General features: G+C 63.0%; 1 protein-coding gene across 2 annotated transcripts; it reads left to right on the top strand.

Moving 5' to 3' along the window:
• Positions 1 to 1,733: 1,733 nt before the first annotated feature.
• LOC125622009 (uncharacterized) lies at positions 1,734 to 15,217 on the top strand. 2 transcript variants are annotated; one of them, XM_048819543.2, is made up of 17 exons: positions 1,735 to 1,978; positions 2,522 to 2,662; positions 3,622 to 3,762; positions 4,595 to 4,738; positions 5,812 to 5,955; positions 6,536 to 6,676; positions 6,854 to 6,997; positions 7,645 to 7,785; positions 8,717 to 8,884; positions 9,520 to 9,663; positions 9,951 to 10,091; positions 11,865 to 11,906; positions 12,396 to 12,536; positions 13,017 to 13,190; positions 13,994 to 14,161; positions 14,266 to 14,433; positions 14,977 to 15,217. In XM_048819543.2, exons 1-17 carry the CDS (start codon positions 1,894 to 1,896, stop codon positions 14,985 to 14,987), a joined length of 2,238 nt encoding a protein of 745 aa, XP_048675500.2. In that variant the 5' UTR covers positions 1,735 to 1,893; the 3' UTR covers positions 14,988 to 15,217. The 2 variants fall into 2 exon arrangements, with proteins under 2 accessions (XP_074974716.1, XP_048675500.2); XM_075118615.1 differs by lacking the exon at positions 12,396 to 12,536 and having other exon boundaries at positions 1,734 to 1,978.
• Positions 15,218 to 16,890: the final 1,673 nt, after the last annotated feature.

Here is a 16,890-nt window from a genome sequence, read left to right as displayed (position 1 = left end):
GGCCCAGCTGAGGCAGGGGAGTCATTCCGGTCTCTGCAGGGGCTCTGTCTCTGAGGAGGGTCTGGGGCTCAGTGCTAAAGGGGGCCTGGCTCTGATGCCCTGCACCTGTGGTGCGGTGGAGGAGCCCAGCACCCTGCCTGACCACGCCCCAGCGGGAGAGGAGAGTGTCCCAAGCTGGCTGGCAGCGCTGCATTGTTCTCTGCTCAGTGTTTGTTTAAACCGAGCCCCAGGCAGCAGGAGAGGCCGGGCCCCATTGCTGAAGCACACACTGGTCTCCTCTCTCCCTGGGATCAGAAGCCCCAGCCCCGGGGAGCTTGGACACCTGGCACAGCGGGATGTGTGGGCTCAGGTCCCAGCTCTGCACACTGCTGGCATGGGCTGGGTGTATCAGAGACCTGCACTCTTGCTAATCGCAGGGGTGCAACATGGGCTGATGTGGGCACCAGACATGGGCGTGTCTGAGCCTCCGCTGGAAAGGGCCCTCCCTTAGCAGGTGGGGGGGGTGTCGCTGTGTGGCAGAGTCCCTCCCCTTGCCCCTGAGTAGGCGGGGGAGGGTCACTGCATGCCCAGGTCTCTGCCCTCTACGCCCATCCCTGCACAGTGGTCACACCAGCTACGCTCAGCGTGTGCTGCCAGGTGCAGATGGCGCTTGCCCCTTGCACGGGGCCCAGCAGAGCCCAGGCAGCAGAAAGGAGGAGGCCCCTGAGGCTGGGTTGGGATAGGCTGCAGGCACCAGCTGGCTGCCCCGTGTGACGAAGCGGGACTGTTCATGTTTCCTCTGAATAGTGTGGGGGTGCCTCAGTTTCCCCTAGGCAGTTCTTAAGTATCTAGGTGGTGGGATAAGTGTGTATGATCGTTGCAGAGCCCTAGAGGGCAGGTGTGTGCAGGGGTCTGGACACAGAGAATGGCCAACACCCTGTTTCCTGACATCCTGGACCCATGGCAAACACCCCGCTGGGGACGTCTCTTCCTAACCCCATCAGCAGGCAGGAAGAGTGCCAGGAGGCACCGGGATGGCTCTTGGCGAAGGTGGCGATGGCTTGGTGCAGGTATTTGAGGGCAGCTGTGCCCGGGGACCCTGAACACTCCATGGACCCTGAGTCATTTGCAGAGCCGCCTGGCAGTGCGGGTCCGGCTGGGCCCTGGTGTATCCTGACCACTCTGAATCCCGGCACGTGGCCCCCTTCACCCTGCAATCCAGCCAGGCTCCCCCTGCTCCCCCGTCCCACTCCACTGGCGTCTCTGCCAGGCAGCTCAACCGGGGCGGGGATTTCAGCTCCCATGGGAGGCGGGCAGAACAGGCTGCCACCACGACGCTTCCCGCCTGGAACGTGGCGAACACTCGCGAACGGCGCCCCCACAGCTTGCGGCCCTGGCACCATCACTGTCCAGCTAGATCCTGGCCAGCACGACCCAGGGAACCAGCCGCTTGGAATGGACAGCGCAGCTGGCCAGACAGAGCCGGTGTTCCCAGCGGGAAGATTCGCACCAGACACCTGGGGCCGGGAGCGGTGCAGGGTGCACCATGTGACTTGTATGCCCATCACAGCAGGCTGGCCTGGGGCAACCAAATGCTGGCATCAAAGCGTCGGAGGAGGCGCTCCAGACAGAGGAACGCAGTGGTGAGCAGGAGGGAGGCAGACTCCCTGGAGAGCGCTGTGGGCTGCCTGCCCAGCTCTGCTCCGACATCCGGATTAACATTGTGCTGAGCAGGCCCACAGCGCGGCCCCCGCTCCCAGCGCTGCTACTCCAGCCAACGCGCTGTGAATAGAATGAGCTGGACTCTGGCAGGTGAGCCAGCCCCTCCCCGGCCTGACCCAGCCCCCTCTGGGCCACAGCTTAAATCCTGGCCTGGCTCAGTTCCGGGCACTCAGACCCGGCTCCCGGCACACCATGGAGTCAGGAGGCATCTTCCTCCCCCTGGGGCTCCTGGCCGTCTGGGCCGCGCTGCCACCTGCGTGGGGGCAGGAGAAAGGAGGTTAGTAACAGACGAGTGCTGGATCTATGTAGCTTAACAACGGGGTGAGCTGATCCCCGTCTCTTGCGTACCGGCCTGGGGAACAAACATTCACTAAGGGGCTCTCCGGTCTAGCTGAGGAAAGTCCAACACTGTCCAGGGGCTGGAAGTGGAAGCGAGGCAAATTCAGACTGGAAATAGGGTGTTGTACATTTTTAACAGTGCCTGTTGGAACAGTCACCAGCATTTGTGGTGGATTCTCCATCACTGACCAGTTTTTAACTCCACTGGCTGGTTTTCTAACAGAGCCACGCTAGGAATTGTTTGGGAGCAGGTCCCTGGCCTGTGCTATACCGGAGGTGAGGCTAGATGATCAGTGGTTCCTTCTGGCTGGGAATCTATGCAGCTTTGAGTACAGAGAGTGGTCGCCTCCCAGCCCAGCAGACGCCACCTGTCCTCTCAGGTGGAGGCAGGTAGCTATGTTCTTATTCCTCAAACCATATAGCTGGGTCCACTCAGTGCAGCCACTCGCAGATGGGCTCCAGTCTCCTTTCTCTGCTACAGGTAAAGTGGGTGAATGTCCAGCAGGGAGGATTGAGTTTGTGCGTCCCTCCAGGATCTACTGTCTCTCAGACCGGAGCTGCCCAGGGAACGAGAAGTGCTGCAATACTGGGCATATGAGAACCTGTCTCCTCCCTGACAGAGGTATGTGCTGCTCTCCCTGATTGCCGAGGGACCCTCTGCAGAGACAGTGGGGGAGCGGCTCAGAGCATGGCAGCAGGGCAAGCAAACCGTGAGAATGGGCAGGGATGGAATGTAATACACAGGGACCATACAGGAGAGTAGTCGGTGTCTTTGGAGGACCATGGCCCTGCGCCATTGATTTATTCACCAAAGATACAGCTGGTACAACCGGAGTCACTAGATAGTGCTGTTTGCTTAGCCTGATGTTCTTGTTCTTAGTGCGCAAGCTGGGTATGGTCTTTGCACCGCAGGATTAGCAGCACAGCACTTCTTCCGTTTCCGTGGGGTGAGCTGCTGCAAATAGCAGGGGAGTTCGCCTCCGCCTTCATCTCTCACTAGAACCACCTCCTGGGCACTGGGGTTGGAGCTGAGTGCTCTAAAAGAGGAAGCAGCATGCATGCCCTTTGTGACCATCTCTGCTCCAGGACTGCTGTATGTACTATAAATAAACAAGCTCCACCCAGCACCCAGACTCTGCCTCCAGATTTCTCTTCCAATGGGAGACCAATCTGCAAGGCCCCAAAGCCTGCTACTGCTTGGCAAAGGGGCAGCCCAGCGGAGTGGCCAGCCCCGAGCAGGGCAGCAGACCCTCAGAGCGCTGGGGGGCCAACTGACAGGTGAGACTGTTCAGACAAGCTGGAGCGGCTTGGCTGGGATATCTAAGGTTGCAGAGCATCTAGTGCAAACTCGAGGGGCTGGAGCCATCAGCCCGGCAGCCTGTGCTCCCAGCTGGCTTTCCCGCCATTGAATGCACAGCCGGGGAAGCAGCAGAAGCCCCTGTGTTGTGCTACCCTCATCTTGCGTGTGTACGGGGACTCCGTTCCCAGCACACCCACTGAGGCGGCTGCAAGGGCCCCTTGGAGGGGCAAGCCCGCCTCTCCTGGGCACAGCGACTGCACTGTGCATCTCCTGTTCTGCAGTGAACCCAGGCTACTGCCCGGAGCCCAACACCAGGGTGGCGGAGCCCTGCCTGGTGAGCTGCCGGAATGACTCTGCGTGTGCCGGAGGGGCCAAGTGCTGTGCCGAGGGCTGCCATGTTCGCTGCACGAGTGCCCAGCCAGGTGAGGCCCATGGGAGCGCATGACCTCTTGGCTCTGTGATCCCCACCCCCAGCTGTGCCCGGGGCAGGCTGGTTGGCTGACTGATGTACAAGGAGGGCAGCGACAGGCCGTGACCAAGGGCCACCCTGCTGCTTCCCAGGGCACTGCCCAGCTGCTGCTGCCTGGGGAAAGATCCCGTCCCTGGGCCAGGCTGGAGCCACTGCACCCTCCGTGCAGACACAAGACAGGAATGGCCCCAGCCGGCCCCCACATGTGCCCTGCCCCCCCTCTCAGGAGAGATGCTGGCCAGGAGTGTCTGCACTGCCCACTGCTTATGGATCTAGACCCCAGTGTGCTTTGGCACGGGCTGTGGGAGCCGCTGAGCAGCAGCCTGGGCCTGGCCCCAGATGAAGGCCCTGACGTTCCAGCCAATGGCCTGCAGCTCCGAACTTGTCCCTCCCCGGGGGACCCAGCGGGAGGGAATCGCCCCCGGACAGCAGTGCTGCCCATGGGCCGGGCTGAGTGTGGCATGTTCCCTGCACCCACAGGTGTCACTGCCCCTCTCGATCTCACACCCAGCACTGCTCTGCGTGGCATAACGACTGCCCTATAGCCAGGGGGAGAAGGGTCAGGAAGTGAGGGCAGAGACCCTGGCACCACGTAAAAGCCTGGGGCAGGGGGCACAGGGACGGGGCAGGGCAGGCTCTGGGGCAGCGGGTACGGCCTTCTCTCCCGGCTGGCTGTGGCCCGGAGAGCTCTCCAGGCAGGCCTGGGGTCGGACAGCTGGCGGGGCTGGGGGTTGGGTGCTTATGTCTCTGCTGAGCTGCACCCTGCGCTGCCGTCTCGCTTCCAGCCAAGCCTGGCGCCTGCCCACAGAGACGAGTGTCGCAGGATTTCACTCCTTGCACAAACCAGTGCGACGACGACAGGCACTGCCCCGAGGGCCAGAAATGCTGCTTTGCTGGCTGCGGCCTGGTCTGCATGAGCCCCTACACAGGTACCAGCGCGAATCTGACCCACTCTGACGAAGTGGGACTGTTCTTAATGTTTCCTCTGAATAGTGTGGGGGTGCCTCAGTTTCCCCTAGGCAGTTCTTAAGAATCTAGGGGGTGGGGTAAGGGTGTATGATCCTTGCAGAGCCCTAGAGGGCAGGTGTGTGCAGGGGTCTGGACACAGAGAATGGCCGACACCCTGTTTCCTGGCAACGGATGGCCTGGGCCCTTCCCCCCTGCAAGGTGAGAGCTAAAGGGTTGGAGATCAAAGGAATCCGGTGACCTCCTGGCCCGGGAAGGGGACAAAGCCCAGAGGAGGAGGGGCTGGAGGGAGTTTCAGTTTGGGGCTGGCTGGGGACATGGAGTGAAGGGCAGATGGAGTTGTCTGGCTCACTGCCCCCCAAAATGGACCCAGCTGAGGGGTCCGGTTCTCTGCACCTGCAAACTCTGTGTTAGATCCTGTTCCTGTCGTCTAATAAACCTTCTGTTTTACTGGCTGGCTGAGAGTCCCGTCTGACTGCGGAGTTGGGGGGCAGGACCCTCTGGCTTCCCCAGGAGCCCCGCCTGGGCGGACTCGCTGTGGATGCTGAATGCTCCGAGGTCAGACCCAGGAAGGTGGAAGTTGTGTGAGCTTGTGTCCTGCAGACAGGCTGCTCACAGAGAGGAGACTTCCCCAGAGTCCTGCCTGGCTTCGTGGGGAGCAGTTCCAGAGCATCGCCCGGGGACTCCGTGACACCCATGCACGGCTGCTGCCCAGCAGGATCCCAGCCCAGGGATCCTGCTTGGCAGCACCCCCCTCCACACTCACCCCAGCAGCTGGCTCCATGCACACTGGTCCCAGGAGCGGGTCCTAATCCCATCCAGCTCACGCATGAGTGCAGAGGCCTCCCATGCTGGGGCTGCACGCGCTGGGGTCTCCATCCCATGAGCCCAGATACAGCTCCCAGGCACACATCCACACGCATGTGCACACCCAGACGCACACGTCACGTGGGTCTGGCTCACCCGGTGCTAAGGGAAAGCCGGGCCCCTCTGCGCCGCCCCAGGCAGGCCGTGCTCAGGCCCCCTCTTTCCCCAGAGAAGGCCGGCGTGTGCCCCGCCGTGCAGCTGGAGCAGCCCGAGGGGCTGTGCCTGGACGCGTGTGTGGACGACGCTGACTGCCCCGGAGACGAGAAGTGCTGTGCCACAGGCTGTGGGTACAAGTGCCGAGTGCCCCTTGCAGGTACGCCCCCTCCCGGAGCCCAGCCCCTGCTCCGCAGCCCACGTGCCGGGGGTGCCCAGCCACCCGGCACCACCAGGTGAGGCTGGGAGCCCGCTGAGCTGGCAGGAATCCCGCTCTAGGACCCCGCTGAGCGGCCTTCGCGATGGGCTCTGGGCCAGGCGGGGGTATGTGGCAGTGACTGGGACGCGCTTCTGGACCTCTTAATAAAGAACAAGGGGAAACCCAGCCACCTCGGCAATGAATCAGCTCAATAAAATAGGGAAGGACCCGCCCCCAGCCGGAGCCAGCCCCGAACGGAGGGTTAGGGCCAGCCCAGGCCAGGCGAGTGCATCACGCTCCTCCTCTGGCCGCTGGCCGGGGCCAGGCGGGACGCTGGGCTGGCCGGGCCTGGGCTGAGCCGTCTGGCACCCACGGGCGACGTGGGCAGCAGGCTGGGAAATAGCCAACAGGGCAGGAGCGGACGGTGGGGTCTGCGGGCAGGGAGCCCAGGGAGCAGGCAGCCGGCCAGCGTGTCAGCGGGTCCAGGGGCCGGTCGGCTGTCTCCAGGCGGCCAGGCAGGGGACCCTGCTCTGTGTTCCAGTGCGGCCCGGCGTGTGCCCAGCCGTAGCCCAGCGGTTTCTCGTCTCGTGCCTGCGGATGTGTCGGAGCGACAGGGACTGCCCCGCCGCGAGGAAATGCTGCAGCAATGGCTGTGGGCGGCTCTGCATGGTGCCCGTGCTCGGTAAGGTCATGCCCTCTTCCCACGTCCATCACTGACCCCGCGTTGGCTCCCAGCCCTGTGGGGCAGCGACCTTCCCGCAGCCTGTTCATGCCACTCAGCAGACGGGCGGCTGGACCGGGGCCTGTCTTTGCCCCGCCCCTCGCTCCACGCTCTGCCCTGTCTTTCCCTGCATTGCAGTGAAGCCTGGCCTGTGCCCAGCTCAAGCCCCCGAGGGCAGCGAGGACCCATGTTTTTTTCGATGCCTGAAGGACAGTGACTGTCCAGGGAACGGGAAGTGCTGCTTGATCCACTGTGGCCGCGCCTGCCTCTCCCCGACGCAGGGTAAGAGCTCTCGGGACGTCCCGGGGGCGATGGCCTTGGACCGGAGCAGGTGCTGATCACTGGTCAATGAGGGGCCAGGACCCCACCCCCAGACCTGCCCTGCAGGATCCCGGCCTCCCCAGGGGCTCAGAGGCTCAGCGGAGGCTGGTCTGGATGTTGCTCCCCGGAGCGGGACCTGCACGGGAAGGTTATGGCTGGGGCACGGAGCGGGTGAGTGCTGAAGACAGCAGCTGAGAGCGGAAAGGGCAGCGTCTGTGGGCGCAGGGAGCCAGGGGGGCCCATGGGGAAGGCGGGACACGAGCAGGGAGCTGTGGAGACCACACCACAGGGCATCAGTAGAGACCGGGGTCTCCCTGGCCTCTCCAGCCTGGTGCTTTGTGCATCCCCTCAGCCCTAGGAGGGGTGGTGGGGCTCCGGCAGGAGGAGGGATTAGAGCTTTGGCAAGCGGAGGTCGGGGGGCTCCAGTGGGCGCAGGTGGGGGGGCCTCTGGCAGGCGGGGGGTTCCAGCAGGCAGGGGGGTGCAGCGGGCAGAGGTGGGGGTGCTCCAGCGGGCACGGGGGGTCGAGTGGGTGGAGGTGGGGGGGCCTCTGGCGGACAGGGGGGCTCCTGCAGGCGGGGTCCAACGCTGCGGCTCTTGTGCGTTGCAGTGAAGCCCGGCGCGTGCCCAGCAGCGCTCAGAGGCTCCCTGGGGCCCTGCGTGGAGGGATGCCGCAGCGACAGCGACTGCAGCAAAGCGGAGAAGTGCTGCAGCACCGGCTGCGGCCATGTCTGCAAGCCACCCAGCGAGGGTAAGGGGGCCTGAGAGACACCTGCCTCCCCTGTCCTGCGGAGGGCTGCCAACTTCCTAATCCCACAAAGCCAAACAGCCTTGCCCCGCCCTCGCTCACTCCATCCCCCTCTTTGTCGCTCGCTCTCCCCCATCCTCACTCACTCGCTCCTTTTGACCGGGCTGGGGAAGGAGCTTGGGGTGCAGGAGGGGGGGAAGGCTCTATCTGGGGGTGCGAGCTCTGGGGTGGGGACAGAAATTAGGGGTTCAGGGTGTGGGAGAGGGGTTCAGGGCTGGGACGGAGTTTGGGTGTGGGAGGGGGCGTGGGGTGTGGGGTGCGGGCTCCAGGCAGCACTTGCCTTGTGGGGTTCCCCAGAAGCAGCGACATGTTCCTCGGCTCCTAGGCATCGGGGCGGCCAGGTGGCTCTGCACGGTGCGCACTGCATCCGCCCAGAGGCACTGCACTGCAGTTCCCATTGGCTGCAGTTCCCAGCCAATTGCAGCTGCGGAGCCATCACGCAGGGCAGGGTGGGGGCAATGAGCGCAGCCCCCCCAGCCGTCCCTCCGCCTAGGAGCCGAGGAATATGTTGCTGCTTCCAGGAGCTGTGCGGAGCCGGGAAGGGAGCCTGCCAGCCCCGCCAACCAGACTTTTAACGGCCCAGTCAGCTGTGCTGCCCGGAGCCATAAGGGTCGCTTTTTGACCAGGCATTCCAGTCAAAAACCAGGCACCTGGCAACCTTGCTCGTCCCCTCAAGGCCAAGGCTGCACCCTCCATTCGCCGGGAGAGCCATGCTGGCCTCTGGCTGGGGTCCCTGAACTCCACCTGCAGAGCCCTTCCTCCCCACTGCCACGTGCAGCCCCGGCAGGACCCTGCCCCTGGCCCCTGGGGAGCAGCGAGAGCCTCTGTGGAGTCCCCCCTCTCTGGAACCCCCTCTCTCTGCCTGGGCACCCAGATATCTGCCAGCTCCCTGCCGAGATGGGCATCTGTGACGCCGACCTCCCTCGCTTCTTCTACAACACCAGCTCCGGGAAGTGTGACAGATTCATCTACGGGGGCTGCCAGGGGAACCCCAACAACTTCGAGGGGGAAGCGGAGTGTCTCCAGGCCTGCGGGGGCCCCGGTAAGGGACACAGGGCGCCAGACAGCCAGCCTGGGCCGGTGCCGGAGGCCCACCAAGGCTGAGCCCAAGGAGGTGGGGGAGAATCTACAGGCCCTGGCCTGCCAGCCTCCCTGGTCCTGGTTCCTCTATCCCAGCCACTAGTGAGCAGGGCCCCAGCCCCCTTGGCTCAGGAAAGGCTGCAACAGATGCAGAGAGGAGGGCAGGGAAGCCAGGATCTGCGGGATCCCGGGGGAGCCGCTCCCGTTGGGCAGAGGGGCTTGCGCTGCTCCCCCTGGGAAAGAGACGCATGGAGGGCGACAGGACGGAGGGCCACAGGGCAGAGGCGACGGCTCATCCCGTCTTCCCCGAGTCCAGTGATTGAACCAGAGGGGTGGGAATTAATAGGGATGAGGGGGCTGACAGCCCAGGGGGCTGGGGTTTCACCCCTCCCCTGGAAGACTCTGACGCTGGCTGCTGTCCCTGAGGGGCAGGGAGCCAGAGCAGGGCAAGGCAGGGCTGAATGGGCCCAGATGTTCCTGTGGGGCCCAAAGCTGCTCTGGGCTGGGTGGGTCTGAGGGGGCCTCGAGGAGGGCAGGGCCCACGGGGGTGTTCCCCGCCCCAGCCAGCCCTTGAACTGTCTCTCTGTGTCTGCCCAGTGAGGCCGGGGGTCTGCCCTGCCCGGGCCGGAGAGGGCCAGGCTGACGAGTGCGTCTCGCCGTGCTCCAAGGACAGCGACTGCCCCGCCAGCGAGAAGTGTTGTCTCCGGAGCTGTGGCCGGGCCTGTGCCCCGCCCGTGCAGGGTGAGGTGCTGCCTGCCCCGGGGGACACTGCCAGGGCCCCTGCGCGCGCGGGAGGGCCCCGCTCCAGCCCACCCACGAGGGAGTGGGGGGCATCTGTGTCCGTGCAGGGAGGAGGAATCCGAGCTGGGGCCCCAGCCCCATTGAGCCCCCGCACTGACCCCGGCTCTGCCCGGGCCCAGGGGCGCTGCGGGAGCCCGAAGGGGGCAGGGCTCTCTGTGCCTGGCTGCGCTGCCGTGGGGCCCGGGGGCTCGGCCCAGGCTTCTCTACCCCCGTTCTCGCTGTTGCAGTGAAGCTGGGCCGGTGCCGCAGGACGCTGTTCGTGTGCACGGGGGTCATCACCGCCGAATGCGACTCCGACGCCGAGTGCCCCGGCTCGCACAAGTGCTGCCCAGTCGGCTGTGCCAGGAAGTGCGCCCCTGCTGAGACAGGTACGGGGCCCCTCTCTCCCCCTCCTCGCCCAGCGCCGGCTCAGCCAGGGTCTCACGGGAGGGCGTGCCAGACCCAGACCGGGGCTACAGCAGAGATCCCAGCACAGGCCCTAGCTTGTGTGCAGGGGAAACAAGGTGCCGCTGCACCAGGGAAGGACCTGGGAACCCCGCGCCCTCCTCAGGACACTAGGATGCTGGCCCCACGCCATCGCACAGCTCCCGCCAAGGGTGGCTCTGGGCTGGCATGGGGGCCAGGTTCCCCATGAGTCTCTGGGACCTGGGAGCCGTAGCAGAGCCTGTGGCTATGCAATAGGAGGCTGTGGGCTCAGAGATGGTGTCACAGAGTCCCTTGGCGCTGGAGCTGCTCCCTGCGAAGCCAGTCAGGACTCTGGGGAAGTCTCTTTCTGGGAGCAGCCTGTCTGCAGGACACACAGCTCACACAGCTTCCACCTTCCTGGGTCTGACCTTGGAGCATTCAGCATCCTCTGCCCCTCCGTGCGCTACCCACAGCGAGTCCGCCCAGGCGGGGTCCTGGGGAAGCCAGAGGGTCCTGCCCCCCAACTCCGCAGTCAGACGTGACTCTCAGCCAGCCAGTAAAACAGAAGGTTTATTAGACGACAGGAACATGGTCTAAAACAGAGCTTGCAGGTGCAGAGAACAGGACCCCTCAGCTGGGTCCATTTTGGGGGGCAGTGAGCCAGACAACCACGTCCGCACTTCACTCCTCGTCCCCAACTGTCTCCCCCTCCAGCCCCTCCTCCTCTGGGCTTTGTCCCTTTCCCGGGCCAGGAGGTCACCTGATTCCTTTGTTCTCCAACCCTTTAGCTCTCACCTTGCAGGGGGGAAGGGCCCAGGCCATCAGTTGCCAGGAAACAGGGTGTCGGCCATTCTCTGTGTCTAGACCCCTGCACACACCTGCCCTCTAGGGCTCTGCAAGGATCATACACCCTTACCCCACCCCCTAGATACTTAAGAACTGCATAGGGGAAACTGAGGCACCCCCACACTATTCAGAGGAAACATTAAGAACAGTCCCGCTTCATCACAGATGGCAGCCAGATTTGGGACCATACCCCAAAGCCGCCCCACCTCTCTCCCCCCCAGCCACTGCTCACTGTCACGTTTCCTCGGGCAGCTGTACCTGACCCCCTCAGAACTCCAAGCTTCACCTTTCTTGGGGCAGGGTTCTGCCATCCTCTCCCCAGACAGGGCCTGAGGCTGCAGACGGCAGCGAATCACTGCGTGCTCTGCTGGCCGGTGGCAGCTCAGGCCCCTGGGAGCCGTGGCGGGGTCACCCAGCGATCTGCCGGCTCTCTGCCAGCAAAGCTCTCGTTATTCAGCACAAACGCACTTCGGCGAAAACTGGTCTCAAAGGAGTAAGCAGCATAGGCGCCCCTCTGCCCTGTGGGGACCTAGGCAGGTCTGACAGTCCATCAGGTGCTCCTGTCTCTCATCACCCGCTCCGGTCAGTTGCCACCTAGAGGAGGATGAGCCCTGCTCTGCTCAGCGCTGATGTTCAGTGTCTCCAAGCCCCCAGGTCAGACCAGGGAAGCTGTTTCCTGGCAGGGAGACATACCCAGGGGCAGGGAGTCAGTTACCCCCACTGACTTTAGGCTTGCAGGAAACCTCCTTTATCTGGCACGAGCCGGCAGTGCAACCACGAGCCAGCCCAGACACACACACAGAGCATGGCACCCGCACACAGTAGGCTTCGCGCACAGCAGGTACCCCTTGCGCCTGTCACAACTGCAACTCCCTCCTTTCTCCTCCCAGCGCCCAGAGGCAGCGACAGCCTCCTCCCTGCCCGTGACTGGGGTAAGTGACACTGTCGAGGCGAGAGTGGGGCTAACGGGCAAGCCATGTGCCCCCGAGTGTCTGTGGAAGACAGGTAGAGGGCGCCTCTGGGATGAGACAGGGGTGGGGGGAATCTTCTATCTGAACTCTCCTCTCCAGGCTGTGGCATCCCCAGGGTCTCTGCCAGTTCTCGTGCCCTTTCCACTATCAACCCCTCCCTCCATGTGGGCAGGCCAGCATGGCTCTGTGCAGCCCATCCTGCTCAGCCATGACACCAGGCTCTTGTTCCTCCCCCCGAGGGGGGCATGCTGCCTCTGTAACTCTCCCGCCCCTGCCAGCCCGGGCAGCCAGCTCCCACCCCAGCCAGCCCAGACAGTCAGCTCCCACTCCAGACAGCCAGTTCCCACCCCTGCTAGCCCAGGCAGCCAGCCGGACAGCTAACGGGGAACAGCAATCTGCTAACCCTCCGCACCCACGGGCTGTTTACACCAGGGACCCTCTCTGTTGCAGTGAGACCTGGGACCTGCCCCCCTGATCCGGTCCGATGTGCCCACTCAGCACCGGCCCACTGCTCCGGTGACCCCGAGTGCCCGGGAATGCGGAAGTGCTGCTATATCGCATGCAGATTCCGCTGCGTTGACCCGGCACAAGGTACCAGAGACGGCGAGTGGTTATGCGTGTCTCAGGCAGTGAGAGCGCCTGGCACCGGCTGAGCTGGGGTCCCCTTGGGACGGGTGCGCCAGCCCCCGGCTGCAGACAGATCGCTGCACTGCACCAGCCCCAGCAAACCAGGGAGGGACCCAAGTACCTGGTACCTTCCCAGCTGCCCCACGCCCATGACACTGGGGACGGGCTGGGGCTGAGCCTGACTCTCCCCCATCACAAATTCCCCCCTCGGGCAGGCTGCGGCTGCCTGCGAACCTGAGCCCTGCAGGAGCCCGCAGCGTCCCCCAGCTGCTCCGCTGCAGCCTGTTGTGGGCTGCCCAGGGAACTGTGTGTGTCTGTGCAGCCCTGAGCCCTGCTCTGCAAAGAGCCACCCAGCTGGAGCGACAAACTGTAACGGGGGCTCCAGGCTGAGTGGATAACGGGTGACACACACACACCCCCCCTGAGCATGTCTCTTGCTTGCAGAGAAGCCCGGCTATTGCCCGGTCCTCATGCCCGCAGGCCTGAACTTCAGTAAGAGCTGCCGCCCCTGCCTGGCGAACAGATCCTGCTCCACCTGCTTTCGGGATGCGGATTGCCCAGGCCCGGAGAAGTGCTGCCCAGGCCGGTGCGGAACCCGCTGCTCGGAGCCCGTTTCCAGTAAGAGAACATACGGCCGGCCACACAGAGCCAGGCCAGTGACCCCACTAGTTCCGTACCCTGTCCTGACAGAGGCCAGGCCCAGCTTCTGGCAGTTAGGGGTTTAGGGACACCCGAGCATGGGGTCACCTCCCTGACCATCTTGGCTAATGGCCACCGATGGACCTAACCTCCAGGAACGTATGTAATTCTTTGTTGAACCCTGTTATACTTTTGGCTTTCACAGAGTCCCCTGGCAGTGAGTTCCACAGGTTGATTGTGCACTGTGTGAAGAAATACTTCCTTCTGTTTGTTTTAAACCTGCTGCCTAGTAATTTCATTGGGTGAACCCTGGTTCCTATGTTATGGGAAGGGGTAACTAACACTTCCCTAGTCACTTTCTCTGCTCCATTCATGAGTTTATAGATCTCTATCTATCCCCACTCAGTTGCCTCTTTTCCAAACTGAGCAGTCCCAGGAGGCACCAGCCTGGCCCGAGCAGAGGACACCTGCAGCAGGGTGTGCATCCCTCGCCCCCCACCTCCTCCCCATCCCTGAGCGGCAAGACTCAGAAACTGGGGCCCAGGGGGCAGGGCAGGACCCCCAGAGCACAGCGCCCTGCCCGACAGGCAGAGGCGGCGCTGGGAGCCCGCAGAGCATTGAGCTCAGCGCCCTGGGGCAGCAGGGAGAGGCCACTAGCCCTGCCGTGCTTGGCTGTGACCGCGGGGCATGGAGCCGTGTCGGAGACAGAGAGCGACAGGCCCCGGCTGTGCCGCATGGAGTCACGTCCCCTGCACTCCCTCCGCTCTGCTCTGCATCCCCAGACTTCTGCCAGCTCAGCCCCGACATTGGGCCCTGCAAAGCCTGGGTCCCTCGGCTCTTCTACAACTCCAGCTCCAGGCACTGCGAGCTGTTTATCTACGGCGGCTGCCAGGGGAACCAGAACAACTTTGCTGTGGAAGAGGAGTGTCTGCAGGCCTGCGGGCCCCCTGGTGAGAGCAGGGCCTGGCGGGGGGGAGTTTGAGCTCGCTCTGTAGGGGCATCCTCCTCCAGGCAGTCCGCACGGCACTGCCGGGCACTCTGTTCTCTGTTCTAGACATCTGCAAACTGCCCCCTGAAGCGGGACCCTGCGACGCCGCATTGCCCCGGTTCGTCTACAACGCTGAGGCCGGGCGGTGTGACAGGTTCACGTACGGCGGCTGCGACGGCAACAGGAACAACTTTGAGACGGAAGCCACGTGTCTCCAGGCCTGCGCAGGCCACGGTGAGGTGTCAGCTCAGCGGCTGGGGCCCCGAGCCCTCCCATCGGGCCGCCAGCTTGGCCAAGCTGCGGGTTTGGTCAGTGGCTCAGCCACTTCCCTCAGAAAGTCCCTCCAGAACTTGGGGTTCTCTTCTGAGCCTGGGGCCTCACAGACCTGCCTTCTGGACACATCGGTCTCGAAGCCTCCCCGCTAGCCCTGCCAGGGCGAGGGCCCTCTTGGACCCCGTCTGTGGGCAAGGCCTATGAATGACGTTAGCTGGCCTCTCTGCAGTGTCTGGACCCTCCTCCCTTGCTCCCTGGAGACCCACTGAACCCACTGACTGGCACAGGCTCCCTGCTGCTGACGCACTCGGGCCCCTCTGACTGTTTGCTCTTTAGGGTTCCCCTTAGCCCCCCTAATCGCCCACACCCATTCGAGCTGCCTGCCGACCCCAGGTGGGCCCAGAGGGGCTGAGATTCCCCAGCTGGCTGGGGAGCAGGAGTCCTGTGCCCTGGGCTCTGGCCTGTCCTCGGCCCTGCCCCAACCACTTTCTCCTTCTCTTTCAGGCGTGGCCTAGCCCTGGCCAGAATGGGGCTCCATGGGGAAGCTGCAGTCCCTGGGGACCAGTCCCATTCACCCAACATGACCCTTTGATGCAATGCTCTTCTGCTGTCAAGTCCCTGTCCTGTGTGGAAATAGGTTTTTCTGCATGTGCTTCTCACAAACTTGTTACTGTGTCCCTGGGGTAATGGGGTCTCACCGGAGGTGCTTGCATTGTTACAGATAAAGGGATGTGGCTGATTCAAACCTGTTCCCCCTCTAGTCTGGATCATTAGCCGGTGTCTGAAATGCAGAACAACATTTCCACACTGTGCCTGCAACAGCCTGCCCCTGGCACTCCCCACCTCCACCCCATCAGGCACCGATCGGCAGGGTTTGCTCCTGTGCACTGGAATCTCGGTGTGGCCCAGTCAGACTCACGCAGTGCATTGCACGTGCCTGTGGAGATGTGACCAGCCCAGGGGAGAGATTTAGCTGCTTGGAGCAGGGCCTGTGTCTTCCCCTGGCCCCACTCAGAGCGGAGCCCTGAGAGTTGCACAAAGAATAGAATCGGGGTGGGCCGCCCTTTGCCCTGCAGGATTATTTTGTCTCCCATTTTCTCAGATTTTTTCAGATGCTTTTATAGAATGCGGGTGCATTTGCAACACAATTTGCATACACAATTCCTACAGTTACATGCACAAGCATGGTAAATGCAGCTAGATGCCCTGCCAGCTATTTGCCTGGGCACTTATCACCACTGAACATGCATCCTAACACCTGGGCCCAATGGCACCCCCTCTTATTCTTCATCCACGGGCAAGGAGAGGCTGGGGAAGGGTGCTTGCGTTCCGCACAGTTGGCTGGATTGTCTCTACCTCCTTCCAGCATGACACCTCTCAGCCCCTGGGCAGTAGCAATCCGATGGCTGAGGTGCTCCCTCGGGATGGTGTCTCAGGCAGACACCGGGTCTCTGCTGCAGGGGGTCAGCCTGAGATCACACAGACAGTGGGGCCATGACCCTGTCATTCAGGATCACTGCACACAGGAAAGGCTTCGTTTGCACCTTACAGGATTGAAACAGGATCCGGATGCAGATCTGCTGGTGTCTCATGCGCTACCCATTTGGGGTGACTCCCAGGGTCGGCAGGCCCCACTCCCCCATACCAGAGTCTGACCTGTGTGGTCCAAGCTCAGACCATCCACACACCCAAAGCTCTGGCACATGCTTTGCCAAACTGAGGCCAAACATTTCCCAAGAGGCCAAGGAAACCGTTTTTGCTCCCATGATGTCTCTGTTCTGTGACACCATTTCATGTCTCCTCCAAGGCCCTTCAGGCCTGGCCGCGAACATTACGCTTCTCAGCTGTCATGTTAAAGGGCCCCAGATCACTTTGGTCTTTGTTTCAGTTCTGTTTATTGAGGATTTTCCATATTCACTGAACCCCGAGCGAACAGAGAGACAATATAATACAGCAGTGCAGGACTCCCCAGTAGACAAGCGTATGGCATGTCAGAGTTTAACCCAAATCCTTATCGTTGCTGAGCCCCTAAGGGAGAGCAATGGGGCTGGAGCAGAAATGGGGGATCGGCACGAGAGCAGAGGGGGATCCAGGCAAAGGGGCTGCCTGAGACCTGCGCTGGGCACCAGGGCCTGCGCTGCCGCAGTGGGGCTCTGCCCTGACCCCAGGACATGGAGCAGCAGGCCCAGGCTGCAGATGGTCATGCTGACATGCACCCCGCGGCTCGCCGGCCGATAAGCCTGTTGACACAATCTGGCAGGGAATCCAGCACGGGATTCTGCGAACTCCCCGTCCTGTGTTTGTGCTGCTCCCAGGCTTGGCACTGGCTGGAAGCTGGCCTCTGGCAGGATGCTACAGGTCACCATGTGGGAGCCAGCCCTTCCCCCTGCTGGCCCTGCCCCACCCATGCAGGGTTTA

This window comes from Caretta caretta, chromosome 13 (genome assembly GCF_965140235.1).
Source record: "Caretta caretta isolate rCarCar2 chromosome 13, rCarCar1.hap1, whole genome shotgun sequence".
Classification (NCBI taxonomy): Eukaryota; Metazoa; Chordata; order Testudines; family Cheloniidae; genus Caretta; species Caretta caretta.
Note: the sequence above shows the minus strand (reverse complement) of the source record. Positions and strands in the feature narration are given on the sequence as shown.

Excerpts from the sequence above, each read along its gene's own strand:
- LOC125622009 (XM_048819543.2), top strand. The coding sequence starts at position 1,894 with ATGGAGTCAGGAGGCATCTTCCTCCCCCTGGGGCTCCTGGCCGTCTGG. Across the intron at positions 8,885-9,519 it reads CCAGGCCTGCGGGGGCCCCG|TGAGGCCGGGGGTCTGCCCT; the intron begins GTAAGGGACACA and ends GTGTCTGCCCAG. Across the intron at positions 14,162-14,265 it reads GCAGGCCTGCGGGCCCCCTG|ACATCTGCAAACTGCCCCCT; the intron begins GTGAGAGCAGGG and ends TCTCTGTTCTAG.